The sequence below is a fragment of the Manis javanica genome, chromosome 4 (genome assembly GCF_040802235.1).
Source record: "Manis javanica isolate MJ-LG chromosome 4, MJ_LKY, whole genome shotgun sequence".
Classification (NCBI taxonomy): domain Eukaryota; kingdom Metazoa; phylum Chordata; class Mammalia; order Pholidota; family Manidae; genus Manis; species Manis javanica.
In genome coordinates this window covers 21,698,421-21,713,623 of record NC_133159.1, presented here as the reverse complement: position 1 = coordinate 21,713,623, position 15,203 = coordinate 21,698,421, and the positions used below count along the sequence as shown (strand labels likewise).

Genomic DNA, 15,203 nt, shown 5'->3' with positions numbered 1-15,203 from the left:
TTTAGGTCCATTTTGAACTGTGGTGATTTCTTCTACTTTCCCATACTCTCTCAGCTCAGAAGATAAAAAAATGGTACTAATTTGGGATATATAGAGTTTATACTCTTAGACAACTCAAGGAATTTTTAACAATGATGTAGAATTTTCTAAAAGTGGGTAAAACAATGGAACCACAAGAGGCAGAGTTAGTCCCAATCATATATTTTTTAGGTAAGTGTAAGAGATGGAAACTAAAAAGAGTCAGGAGAGATGGTTGCATACCTTCATGTTTACCAACATGCAAAACCCTTTTTAAACCTAAAATTTTCTCATGCAATGGCATGCAAAACCAAACCAGCACAGAAAGAAGAAAGGGGATCAGCAAAGAATTCAGAACACAGGCAATCAACTTAAATAAGCTTCAAGTTCATACAAACCTCCAACATTAAATTGCTATGTCTGATATAAATGTTTTCACCATCTAGTCTCTCTCTCTTTTTCTGTGAAAATGAAAGAGGGAAAAACAGAAAAGCATAAAAAATTAAAATGTTGTTCTTGCGGGAAAAAAAAGGCAAATTGGAAAACCAAAAAAAAAATTAAAATTAAATGTTCACAGCACAGCATATGCCAACATGAAATGGTCGCAGAACTACAAGGACACATAGAGACCATGATTATCACTAGCAAATGGATGACCTTGTTCATGAATGATGGACAAGTGTAATGATGTTATTTAAATAGACAGTGCTCCTAGTTTCATTGGCTCCTTACATAACAAGCTCTTTTATGTTCATTTTTGAAATTGAGCTGTTTGACAGTTATCTTAAAATACATGACTTTAAGAAGCTTTGAAACTCCATGTTTTGTGGAATAAAGAAATGCTTTAAAACATTAGTTAGCTTTTTAGATATATTTGATACTTACAATGCTGCAGTATGTACATCTCTAATACTTTTCATAAGAAAGACCTAACGGTATTTAATACATGATCAGTCTATTCTAATCAGCAAGATGGATTCACCCCACTCCATTATGGGGAAGAATGAGGCACAGAGCAGTCAAACCCACAGTTATTAACAATATTGGGAATTGCTGCTATGATGGTTTCTACAAAAAATATGTATAAATTATTGCCAATGACTCCAAGAATATGGTGTCACTGGGAAATATTTCTTATAAAGTTTAAAGGATAGGTCTGACCATCGATAATCATTCCATTGTGTTTAAAAGGATATTTTCCTACTGGAAAGCTTATACTAATGAAATTTCTTAACATATAGTATAGGATTATAATTTCTTTGGTATACATATGTGTGTGCATATATGCATACATATATCAGCTATGGAGAGTAATTTCTGATTAAGAGAAATCAATGAAAAGAATGGATCACTGTCTTTTTAGTGCATCATAAAAGTCAGCATGGGTGATGGTAATGTAGTTTTGTGAACGTGAAAGATGGCTAACCTTCCTCATTCTTATCAGATCTTCAGTTTTTTCTGCAAGCTTCTGTTTTTGCCATTATTAAAAAAAGAAAAAAAAAGATAAAATATTGGCTCATTGAAGTTTGTTTGAACCTTTATTTTACAATTTTTTTTTTAAGGAGACTGGGATTGGGGAGAAGAAAAAACTGATGGTGAAGGGGGAAAGTAACAAGTGGCCTGTTGGCACAAACCTGTGTTTGGTCACCATTTGAGGTGGGTACTGTGACCTCGATGTGGGTTTTTTCCACCTACATTTAAGAAATAAAGTGGTAAAAACATTTCAAGTTAGTAGGTTTCTATGAATAGCATTGTTTCCAAGTAAGCTGCATCTTTAAGCTGGCATGAAATAAGCTGATATGTGATCACCATGATGCAGTCTTATTGTGGGTGTCACAATAAGGGAAGGACATATTTGCAACAGCAACCTGTTAGTTCACAATATTTTCAAGGCTGAACAGGTAATGTGGACAGCCAAATGATCAAAAAAGAAAGTTAAGATATTCTACTGATGGAGAAAAAATTTTTATACTTACTAATAAAAAAAGTACTTAGTAAAAATATAATTTAGGCTTTAATAAGCCATGTTTTTGTTTTGCTTTTTTAAAATGATCTAGAATTATTTTAACTTCTAAAAACAAATTTACAAACAAAGGTATCAATGTATGACATACATATAGTTAGAAACAAAAAAAATCTTCACAGTTAAAGCACACACATAATAAATCACATATGACACCAAGCAGGTAAATAGAAAAAAATTTTGTTAGTTGATCAATACACTTAAGGAGTCAGTGACCCTTCAGTTTATTAGACAACAAACATCAACATAAACTCAATCCAAATTGTTACTGACACATGCAATTAATTCCGAGGCTGATTTATAAATAAGCACACATAGGGCTCAGCTGCAACATTTAACGGCAATCTCCTCCATTGGGAACTGGAACCTGTGTTTGGTGGATGGGCAAGATTCATCCTTAATAGAACAGAATGAAGAGAGTAACATCCTACCTTTGAAACACCTTTAGTAATAGTCTTTTATACAACCCAAATGGAGCAAGTATAAATTTTAAAAACCCAGATAGGTGATTAAGAGGAAGCATAATAGAGTGAGCAATGCCTAAAGCACTGCGTTTTCAAAATTAGGAAACTGTTTTTATTAAGGGTCAAATCAGTCACTTTGTCTCATTAAGTTCTTTACAGGACCTCATCAGTCTGTGGTTTTGACATTTTTTTAAAATCACACTTGGCCACATTACCGTAGACTACAAGGTCACTGTGATATTTTCTCTAGGACTGAACGTAAAGATAACACCAAACTTCATGACACTGTTAAATCATAAGAACATCCAGATACAGCACTTTTAACTACCAGGACTAATTGAAAATACGGATCATTTCTACTCTGAATCCAAATACACTTGCTTTATGGCCATTAGCAAGTTATTTCACCTGAGTTTAGGGTGTTTTTTTCTTACAAAACGGAGATAATATCTTCATAAGACTGTGAACACTTTGTGAATGATAGTTTTAAATTATTTTTAAAGCTTAAAATTACTGTTTAAATGAAAAAAGTGACTTTTTGCTTTGGATCCTTAGCCATCCAACAGCAAGAAATTTTGAGCCTCTACTTTAGTCTAAGAAGGAAGGCCAAGTAGCAACAGTGGCTCTGAGTATGGCCCCCACTCCCCACCATAGACATTAAATGAGATAAAGATGTACTTGGGGGAAAGGTATTATGTCTACACTTGCAAAATAGGTCTTGTCCAATGACTCAAGATGCCAAAAGGCTATCTCTAGCTGCCACCAAATTAGTATTAGATAATGACATTTATAGTTGCAAAGATACTTTATTACTACTATTGCTTTCTATAATAAATATGGCTTTGGGTAAATTCCCTAATTATTTTCTGCTACAAATAAACTCAGAGTCACCCTTAATTCTATCACTACTATTAAAGTAATAGAAGGTTATCAGAGGTGGCTTTCAGTCTAATCATAACTCAAGTATCTCAAAACATATATTTATACACAATTAAATTTACTGGCACTTAAATGGGGTGCATATACCAGGAAGTGATCTCTCCACTCTGCCAAGGGCCCAGGAGCAAAGGGAACCTATTCTTGAAGATACCCGTGTCTACCCTATAGGCAAAAGAACAAGTAAGTTAGCAGAAAGCCAAAGGAATCTTAGCCACTCAGAAGTATTCCCTTGCTAGCTCCAGTAATCCAACAATTTCTAGTTAGTATAACAAATAGTCCAAGTGCCAGCTAAGATATCCTAACATTGAAAACTGAGGTAATCTAACATTCAAAAGTTACTTTTGATACTGAAACTGGTGGCCAATATCATACACATTTGACTAGGTAAAAAAAACACAAACACCCACCATTCACTCCACTTTTTTCTCTCTCTAGACTCAAGTGTCTCAGAGGACAGTAAAAAACTGTGTGTTATATTGAACAGGTTTTCAAGAAATATAGTCAAAACAGAGCCAGATTGACCACAGTTCTATAGATAAACTAGATACTGAACTGGCTCCAAAAGAATAGGATTAATGTATCTGCCAAGGCAAGAGCACTTACTAAGGTCTTATATGGTTTTAAATTTCTTAACAGACATATGGAAATGTAATTTTTCTCAAAAAGACTGCTTCTATTAATTCCTGTTGTCAACACTGAGCCTAGTATTTACTTCAATAAATCTGAACTAACACCTCAACTCCATCACTGGTTAAATGTGTTTAAAAAGCCTATTAACACATAAATGATCAGTCCAGTTACTGTTACTTGGGAAATCTGCCAATTAAATTGGTGATTTTCAACAAGGTTCAGTGATTGTGGGTACAATAAACTCAGAGTTGTAAGCAAATGAGTAGCATACTTCTACACAATGGATCTTTCCCCTTTTGTAAAGTTAGTTAAGATTTGAACAAGCACATATATGTAATATCCAGATATTCCTAGGATATGTTGCAAATATATCCATTTTAGGAAATCAAGCTGTATTTTAATCATATTAGCAGAGCTTACTCTTAAAAAGGAATGTGGAGATTCCTTTTGGATGAGTAAAAATTATTTTTAAAAGCAGATGTCATGGTGTTGTTGTGTTTTATAGATTCATTTTTTTAGATATAAGTTTAAGTTGGCTAAAAGTGTGGGTGACCTGAAAAACTTCAGGGATAGCTTACAATCTTCATGACATAATTCTATGAAACTATTTTACAGATTCATGGGAGATAGCTTTTCTTAGAAAGAGTGAGGAAGAGATAACTTCATTAGGATTCTACAAGAATAAAGGCTTTGAAAGCCTTCCTGGTCAAGGAGTTAATATTTCTGAATCAGAAAGTGAATAAGCTGGGTATTTGGACTTATGACATACCTTCCACACTTCTGTGGGCTCAGCCTGCTCAGGTGGTACTTCTTCCCCTTCCACAGCAACCCTCTCTGTTTCCTTCTGAGCTTTAGAACCTGTGCCACTGCTTTCTGTGACCTGACTCTGAGCAATGGCTGGTGCAGAGGTGGGCCTCGGACTTCTGTCTGCTGAATCAACAGCTGCTGCTTTGTGAGAAAGGGAAAAGGGAAGAATAAGTGAAGGCACATGTCACTGTACTACCTCAAAGTCACCAGGTTAAACAACTGAATTCAGACACATATGAGTGTTACAGTGCCCAGAGGGCTATTACAGAGAAGGCAAATAAATAAATAAATAAATCTTTCACGCTCTGCCAGGCAGCTGATGGCAATAAGAAATCTAAAAGTATCCTTAATAGAAAAACAAAATTGTGCTGAAAATTGTGTTCTATAAAGAAGGGAAGGGGCATGGATATCACAGTAAAAAACTGAAAACTCATTTTATTAAAAAGTTACACACGATGATACAAGAATAAAGATGGCAGTGTGAGAGGTGAGACAGAGACCTCCTCCTAAAACCACGTATAATACAAAAATATAATTAATACAACTAATCCTGAAAGAGCAACAGGAAAGAAGGCTGCGCCAGACTGCATAAACCTGGAGGAAAGAACAGACCTCACAGAAGAGGGTAACATACCAAAGCCGAGACCTAGTGGGACTCAAGCCCTTTCCCCACCCCAGCTCACTGGCGGGAGGAAGAGAAACAGACCTGGAAGGAGTGGAGGTCTGGGACTATTGAACACCTAGCCCTGGAGATCTGCTCTGGAGCACAAACCTACATTGCATGGTGCTCTGGTGATTAGTGGGGTTGGAAAGCTAAGACAGGCAGAACACCTGGAGAGGCTGAGACTCCAGCTGCTTGAGGAAAACAGGGATTCATATCCAGCTGATCTGGGTGGGCAGTCTGAGAGACTTCCTAAAAGTGAGAGGGCTGCTAAAGGGGCAGGGATTGCACAGACCTTACTGATCAGGAGAAAGGACAGGTAGACAAAATTGTCCGGGTGCACTCAGCCCAGCAGGTTGGAAACTTCCATGATCTTTAGTTGTTCCATTCCCCTGGGTGGCTACACAGCTCCAAGGCCCCCCACTGTGATTACCGCTTGCTGTGCCTTTCTCCTGGCCAGCCCACACCTGGCTTGCAAACTGGCAAACCCTGCTCTGGCATCAGGCAAGCCAGAGGGGAGCCCCGCCTACAGCAGCTACAAATGCAAAGCATAGAGGTCTACGCCTGTGTGTTCAGCCTAGCAGTGGTTCTAGCAGTGGAGACAGGCATAGCAGCCAGAAAGCAGGAAACAGCTCTTTCCTGCGCCCAGGCACCACACCACTCCCCTGTGACCCCCTACATTGCTCCAGGGACTGAGCAGCTACAGAGAGTAGAGCTTCTGGGCACTAAAGGGCACCACATACAAATATGAAACATTAAAGGAACCTGGTTCAAAGCAAAATCTCAACACAAGAAAAAGGATCGAGTGAGACTGAACTAATAAATCTTCCTGAAAGAGATTTCAAAATAAAAATCATAAACATGTTCCTGTAGGTATGGAAAAAATATTTAAGAACTCAGGAACGAATTTAGGATGGAGATCCAATCATTGAGGAACACAATGGAGGGTATTAAAAGCAGATTAGATACAACAGAGGAGATGATAAATGAAACAGAAATTAGAGAAGAGGAGTATAAAGAAGCTGAAGAATCACTTTGTTAGGATTCTACAAGAATCAAGGCTTTGAAAGCCTCCCTGGTCAAGGAGTTAACATTAATAGACTGCTTCTATTAGAGAAAAAGGGATCTCTAGGAATAAAAGAATACTGAGAGAACTGTGAGATCAATCCAAACAGAACAATATTCGTATTATAGGGGTACCAGAAGAAGATGAGAGAGAAATAGAGATAGAAAGTGTCTTTGAGGAAGTGATTGCTGAAAACTTCCCCAATCTGCGGAAGCAGTTAGTCTATCAGGCCAAACAGGTGCACAGATTTCCCAACACAAGGGACCCAAGGAAGACAACACCAAGACATATAACAATTAAAATGGCAAAGATCAAGGATAAGGACAGACTATTAAAAGTAGCCAGAGAGAGAAATAAGATTACATGCAAAGGAAAACCCATCAGGCTATCATCAGACTTCTCAGCAGAAACCTCACAGGCCAGAAGGAAGTGGCATGATATATTTAATGCAGTGAAGCAGAAGGGTCTCAAACTAAGAATACTCTATCCAGCAAGATTATCATTTAAATTTGAAGGAGGGATTAAGCAATTTCCAGATAAACAAAAGCTGAGAGAATTTACCTCCCACAAACCATCTCTACAGTATATGTTGGAGGGACTTCTACAGATGGAAGTGTGCCTAACATTAAAAAGGGTTAGACAAAGAGTACAGAATATGATACCTAATATATAAAGAATGGAAGACGAAGAAAAGGAGAGGGAAAAAAAAGAACCTTTAGACTGTGTTTGTAATAGTATATTAAGTGAGTTAAGCTAGACTCTTAGATAGTAAGGAAGTTACCCTTGAACCTTTGGTAACCACAAATTGAAAACCTGCAATGGCAATGAGTACATACCTATCGATTATCACCCTAAATGTAAATGGTCTGAATGCACCAATCAAAAGACACAGAGTCACTGAATGGATAAAAAAAACAAGACCCATCTATATGCTGCCTACAAGAGACTCACTTCAAACCCAAAGACATACAGACTAAAAGTGAAGGGATGGAAAAAGATATTTCATGCAACTAATAGGGAGAAAAAAGCAGGTGTTGCAGTACTTGTATCAGACAAATTGACTCTAAAAAAAAGAAAGTCACAAGAGACAAAGAAGGACATTACATACGATAAAGGGGTCAATCCAACAACAGGATATAACCATTATAAACATCTATGCACCCAACACAGGAGCACCTACATAAGTGAAACAAATACTAACAGAATTAAAAGGGGAAATAGAAAGCAATGCATTCATTCTAGGAGAAGTCAACACTCCACTCACTCCAAAGGACAGATCAACCAGACAGAAAGTAAGTAAGGTGACAGAGGCAATGAACAACACATTAGAACAGATGGACCTAAGAGACATCTACAGAATTATCCACCCAAAAGCACAGGATATACATTCTTCTCAAGTGCACATGGAAAATTTTCAAGAATAGATCATACACTGAGCCACAAAAAGAGACTCAGTAAATTCAAAAAGATTGAAATTATATCAACTTCTCAGATCACAAAGATATAAAAACTAGAAATAAATTGTACCAAGAAAACAAAAAAGGCTCACAGACACATGAAAGCTTAACAACATGCTCCAAAATAATCAATGGATCAATGAACAAGTAAAAACAGAGATCAAGCAATATATGAAGTCAAATGACAATAATTTAACACCGCAAAATCTGTGGGACTCAACGAAGACCGTGCTCAGAGGGAAATACATTGCAATACAGGCCTACCTCAGAAAGAAAAATCCCATATGAGCAGTCTAAACTCACAATTAACAAAACTAGAAAAAGAAGAACAAATGAGGCCCAAAGTCAGTAGAAGGAGGGACATAATAAAGATTAGAGCAGAAATAAATAAAATTGAGAAGAATAAAACAATACAAAGAATCATTCAAAGCAGGAGCTGGTTCTTTGAGAAAATAAACAAAATAGATAAACCCTTAGCCAGACTTATCAAGAAAAAAAGAGAGTTTACACACATAGACAGAATCAAAAATGAGAAAGGAAAAATCACTACAGACACCACAGAAATACAAAGAAATATTAGAGAATACTATAAAAAATTATATGGTAACAAACTGGATAACCTAGAAGAAATGGATGACTTTCTAGAAAAATACAACCCTCCAAGACTGACCCAGAAAGAAACAGATAATCTGAATAGACTAATTACTAGCAACGAAATTGAATTGGTAATCAAAAAACAATCTAAGAACAAATCCCTTGGACCAGATGGCTTCACCACTGAATTTTACCAAACATTTAGTGAAGACCTAATACTGATTCTCCTTAAAGTTTTCCAAGCAGAAGAGGAGGGAACACTCCTCTATGAGGCCAGCATCACCCTAATACCAAAACTAGGCAAAGACACCACACACAAAAAAAATTATAGACCAATATCCCTGAGGAACATAGATGCAAAAATACTCAACAAAATATTAGCAAACCGAAATCAAAAATACATCAAAAAGATCATCCATTATGATCAAGGAGGATTCATCGCAGGGATGCCAGGATGGTACAATATTAGAAAATCCATCAACATCATCCACCACACATTAACAAAAAGAAGGACAAAAATCACATGGTCATCTCCACAGATGCTGAAAAAGCATTTGACAAAATTCAACATCCATTCATGATAAAAACTCTCAACAAAATGGGTATAGAAGGCAAGTACCTCAACATAATAAAGGCCATATATGACAAACCCACAGCCAACATCATACTTAACACCGAGAAGCTGAAAGCTGTCCTTTAATATCGGGAACAAGATGAGGATACCCACCCTCTCCACTTTCATTCAGCATACTTTTGGAGGTCCTCACCACAGCAAGCAAACAACACAAAGAAATAAAAGGCATCCAGATTGGTAAAGAAGAAGTTAAACTGTCACTGTTTGCAGATTACATGATATTGTACATACAAAGCCCTAAAGAATCCACTCCAAAACTACTAGAACTAATATCAGAATTCAGTAAAGTTTAAGGATACAAAATTAATACACAGAAATCTGTTGCTTTCCTATACACTAATGATGAACTAGCAGAAAGAGAAATCAGGAAAACAATTCCATTCACAATTGCATCAAAAAGAATAAAATACCTAGGAATAAACCTAACCAAGGAGGTGAAAAACCTATACCCTGAAAACTACAAGACACTCTTAAGAGAAATTAAAGAGGACACCAACAAATGAAAATTCATCCCAAGCTCTTGGCTAGGAAGAATTGATATTGTCAAAATGGCCATCCTGCCTAAAGCAATCTACAGATTCAATGCAATCCCTATCAAAATATCAACACCATTCTTCAATGAACTGGAACAAATAGTTTTAAAATTCATGTGGAACCACAAAAGACCCCGAATAGCCAAAGCAATCCTGAGAAGGAAGAATAAAGCAGGGAGGATCTCGCTTCCCAACTTCAAGCTCTACTACAAAGCCACAGTAATCAAGACAATTTGGTACTGGCACAAGAACAGACCCACAGACAAGTGGAATAGAATAGAGAGTCCAGATATTAATTCAAACATACATGGTCAATTAATATACGATAAAGGAGCCACGGACATACAATGGGGAAATGACAGCCTCTTCGACAGTTGATGTTGGCAAAACTGGACAGCTACATGCAAGAGAATAAAACTGGATCATTGTCTAACCCCATACACAAAAGTAAATTTGAAATGGATCAAAGACCTGAGTTTAAGTCATGAAACCATAAAACTCTTAGGAAAAAAAGGCAAAAATCTCTTGGACATAAACATGAGCAACTTTTTCATGAACATATATCTGGGGGCAAGGGAAACAAAAGCAAAAATGAACAAGTGGGAATATATCAAACTGAAAAGCTTCTGTACAGCAAAGGACACCATCAGTAGAACAAAATGGCATCCTACAGTATGGGAGAACATATTTATAAATGACAGATCTGATAAAAGGTTGACATACAAAATATATAAAGAGCTCATGCACCTCAACAAACAAAAAGCAAATAATCCAATTAAAAAATGGGCAGAGGATCTGAACAGACACTTCTCCAAAGAAGAAATTCAGAAGGCCAACAGGCACATGAAAAGATGCTCCACATCACTGATCATCAGAGAAATGCAAATTAAAACCACAATGAGATATCACCTCACACCAGTAAGGACGGCCACCATCCAAAAGACAAACAACAACAGATGTTGGTGAGGATGTGGAGAAAGGGGAACCCTCCTACACTGCTGGTGGGAATATAAATTAGTTCAACCATTGTGGAAAGCAGTATGGAGGTTCCTCAAAAAACTCAAAATAGAAATACCATTTGACCCAGGAATCCCACTCCTAGGAATTTACCCTAAGAATGCAGAAGCCCAGTTTGAAAAGGACATATGCACCCCTATGTTTATTGCAGCACTATTTACAATAGCCACGAAATGGAAGCAACCTGAGTGTCCATCAGTAGATGAATGGATAAAGAAGATGTGGTACATACACACAATGGAACATTATTCAGCCATAAGAAGAAAACAAATCCTACCATTTGCAACAACATGGATGTAGCTAGAGGGTATTATACTCAGTGAAATATAAGCCAGGCAGAAAAAGGCAAGTATCAAATGATTCCACTCATCTGTAGAGTATAAGAACAAAGAAAAAAACTGAAGGAACAGAACAGCAGCAGACGTACAGAACCCAAGAATGGACTAACAGTTACCAAAGGGAAAGGGAGTGGGGAGGATGGGTGGGAAGGGAGGGATAAGGGGAAAAGAAAAAAAAGGGCATTACTATTACCAGACATAATGTGGGGGGCAGGGGCACGGGGAGGGTTGTGCAACACAGAGAAGACAAGTAGTGATTCTACAGCATCTTACTACGCTGATGGAAAGTGACTGTAATGGGGTTTGTCGGGGGGACTTGGTGATGGGGGGAGTCTAGTAAACATAATGTTCCTCATGTAATTGTAGATTAATGATACCAAAAAAAACAAAAAACTATAGTGAAAAGTAAAAAAAAAAAAAAAAAAAAGCCTAAGAATCCACTCCAAAACTACTAGATCTAATATCTGAATTCAGCAAAGTTGCAGCATTCAAAATTAATACACAGAAATCTGCTGTGTTTCCATACACTAATGGTGAACTAGCAAAAAGAGAAATCAGGAAAACAATTCCATTCACAATTGCATCAAAAAGAATAAAATACCTAGGAATAAACCTAACACAGAAGTGAAAGACCTATACTCTTAAAACTACAAAACACTCATGAGAGAAATTAAAGAAGATACCAATAAATGGAAACACATCCCATGCTCATGGATAGAAAAAATTAATATTGTCAAAATGGCCATCCTGCCTAAAGCAATCTATAGATTCAATGCAATCCCTATCAAAATACCAACAGCATTCTTCAACAAACTAGAGCAAATAGTTCTAAAATTCATATGGAACCACAAAAGACCCTGAATAGCCAAAGCAATCCTGAGAAGGAAGAATAAAGCTGGGAAGCCCAGTTTGAAAAAGACATATGCACCCCTATGTTTATTGCAGCACTATTTACATAGCCAAGAAATGGAAGCAACCTAAGTGTCCATCAGTAGATGAATGGATAAAGAAGATGTGGTACATATACAGAATGGAACATTATTCAGCCTTAAGAAGAAAACAAATCCTACCATTTGCAACAACATGGATGGAGCTAGAGGGTATTATGCTCAGTGAAATAAGCCAGGTGGAGAAAGACAAGTATCAAATGATTTCACTCATCTGTGGAGTATAAGAACAAGAAAAAACTGAAGGAAGAAAACAGCAGCAGACTTACAGAACCCAAGAAGGGACTACTGGTTACCAAGGGGGAGGGGCAGGGGAGGGAGGGAGGGAGAAGGGAATTGAAGGGTATTATGATTGGTACACATGGTGTTGGGGGGATCATGGGGAAGACAGTGTAGCACATAGAAGGCAAATAGTGACTCTGTGACATCTTACTATACTGTTGTACAGTGATTGCAATGGGGTATGGGGGGGACATGATAACATGGGTGAATGTAGTAACCACATTGTTTTTTCATGTGAAACCTTCATAAGAGTGTATATCAATAATACCTTAATAAAAAAAAAGTTATACACGATTGTTCAACCTTGTAATCTGTTAGTTTCAAGAACCTGCGATGTAGTCTATGGAGAACAAAATGGGTTAAGTCTGATTTCTTTCAGGAAGGCTTTTTGAAATAAAGATCCATTTATTTATAGATGATTGCAGGAACCTAAAAATATTTTATGGGAAAGAAGGATCAAGTCTCATTTTTTCTGTGAAGCCTCCTAGGAACAATTATAAAATAACTTAATAAATGAATCATCTAATAAAACATGTATAGTCTTTGATGCTTACAGGCAAACCTCTGAACCAGACACTTTCCTTTTTCATAAGTCATTTGGTTAAAAAATATGAATTCAATAACCTTTGGCCTTTAGTCCTGAAAAAGAATACAAACTTTTGAGTTTTTTCCTACCCTCTCCTTCCTTGAGTCTTATCAATTTGTATTATAGTTCCTATTCTCTAATATATTTAGAGCAGTGGTTCTCAGGGGTGAATTTTGCCCTGCAAAGAACATTCAGCAATGTCTGGGGCATTTTTGGTTGTCACAACTGGGGAGAGAAGTAGGAGAGGGTACTGGCATCTACGGTGTGCAGGCCAAGGTTGCTGAGGTTGAGAAACCTTGATTTAGGGAAAAGGCTGTATATAGACTGCTTTCGAGAGAATATATAACATAGGCTTATGACAAAAGCTTGCTCTCTTCACAGAGTTAATAATCGTTTTGGTTTAGACTATTGGGCATCTAAGTTTCAGACCACTGATTTCATTCAAAACAGGTGCTCATACTCTCACGATTTTTATCTTCATTCTTTCAGGGACTAAAAATACCTATAAATTGCAGTAAAGCTCTTATCTGGCAGTATCTTAGGAATGCTAAGTGTGTTTCCACATGATTTAATATTTCTAATAACAACAATATCTTTTCCTGCAATAAAACTTTTTTATCTTAATTATTTTGCATGGAAATATTTATAATTTTCATTACACACCTTCCTGCTTTCTTAAACTGAGTATACTGAACTTAATTTACCCTGAGAAATTCAGATTTATAAGCAGTAAGGATTAATAAATCAAAGGAATTCCGTGACTCAGAACAGATTAAAAAACTGAAATTCACAAATACTTCATACACACAATACCAAGAAAGACATGCTCATTACCCTGCACTGATCTCCAGTGAAAGAAATCGTTCCTTAGAGGATACATAGGAAAAACAGCAGAAACACAAGAATCTACTTTATCTTTCAATGAAAACTCTGTGGCCTCTTGCAAATCCCTGCTACTCATGGGTGCACCAAGCCAGTCAATTGCAAGAACGGCAGATGGCAGACCAAATCAAACAACACAGGGGATGTGACAAAATATTTTGCTCAGTTGTGTTAAAGTATCAATATACATGTGTATTCACACCTCCTCTCAAAGAATTAATTCAAGTCTGCCTGGCATCACAGAAACACAGCCCAGGCTTTCACCATGTGTTACTTTGCCATTTGCATTTGGTTTTAATCCAATACTAATATTGCAGAGCCAAATGATTTATGTCTTCAGCATTCCTAGCCCTAGCAATGTGGAAAAGAAGGTAAAAGTATGGAAACTGGCAGTTAGAAGCAGAAAGTTTCATCATCTGTAAAATGTGGAAGACATTAACTCTATAGAATAGTTGGGGAAGGCAAACTCAGTAGATATAAATTAAAAATATATTATAAACCCTAAATATGAATAACTTGTAGTGTCAAACCTAAGCCCTTGTATTTCTTTTGATATGGATTAATATCACTTTAAGGTATGCTGGGCAAAATTAATTATGCATACATTCATATGTAATGCAAGTGAAAGATATCACCAAGGAGCCCTAGAGAAAGGCAAAATTTCTTTCCTTTTCTCAATAAAAAGACTACAAACTATGGATCACAGAGAGAATCATGGTACTTGACTGGTGTTTATTTTTTAAATGACTTTATTGAGATATAATTCACATACCATGTCATTCACTCATTTAGAGTGTGTAATTCAAGTTCTTGAGTATATTCACAGTGTTGGGGGTAGTGGTTACTTCTTTTTTGGGGGAAAATTTGTTTTTTATTAGTAGTAGTAGTGGTAGTTTTGGTATCATTAATGTACAATTACATGAGCAACATTATGGTTACTAGACTCCCCCTATTATCAAGTCCCCACCACATAATCCATTACAGTCACTGTCCATCAGCGTAGTAAGATGCTATAGAATCACTACTTGTCTTCTCTGTGTTGCACAGCCCTCCCCTTTCCCCACCCCCTATGTTATACATGTTAATAGTAATACCCCTTTCTTCTTCCCCACCCTTATCCCTCCCTTCCCTCCCATTCTCCCCAGTCCCTTTCCCTTTGGTAACTAATAGTCCATTCTTGGGTTCTGTGATTCTGCTGCTGTTTTATTCCTTCAGTTTTTCTTTGTTCTTATACTCCACATATGAGTGAAATCATTTGGTGTTTGTCTTTCTCTGCTTGGCTTATTTCACTGAGCATAATACCCTCTAGCTTCATCCATGTGGTT

The 15,203-nt window shown here is 36.9% G+C and overlaps 1 protein-coding gene across 35 annotated transcripts in view; it reads right to left on the bottom strand.

Moving 5' to 3' along the window:
• Nucleotides 1–15,203, bottom strand: part of EPB41 (erythrocyte membrane protein band 4.1) — a 197,894-nt gene that overhangs the window by 37,869 nt on the left and 144,822 nt on the right. For 13 of the 35 annotated variants that reach the window (XR_012130088.1, XM_073233492.1, XM_073233493.1 and 10 more), the window contains exons 12-15: nucleotides 4,844–5,022; nucleotides 1,653–1,709; nucleotides 1,445–1,486; nucleotides 417–479 (exon numbers count right to left, since the gene is read on the bottom strand). Coding sequence is in view for 34 of the 35 variants with exons in the window: in XM_073233492.1 (XP_073089593.1) it covers nucleotides 417–479; nucleotides 1,445–1,486; nucleotides 1,653–1,709; nucleotides 4,844–5,022 (341 nt within the window). In the remaining variant the exon portion in view is untranslated. The remainder of the gene's footprint in view (nucleotides 1–416; nucleotides 480–1,444; nucleotides 1,487–1,652; nucleotides 1,710–4,843; nucleotides 5,023–15,203) is intronic. The other 22 variants (XM_073233501.1, XM_073233516.1, XM_073233503.1 and 19 more) reach the window with 9 other exon arrangements.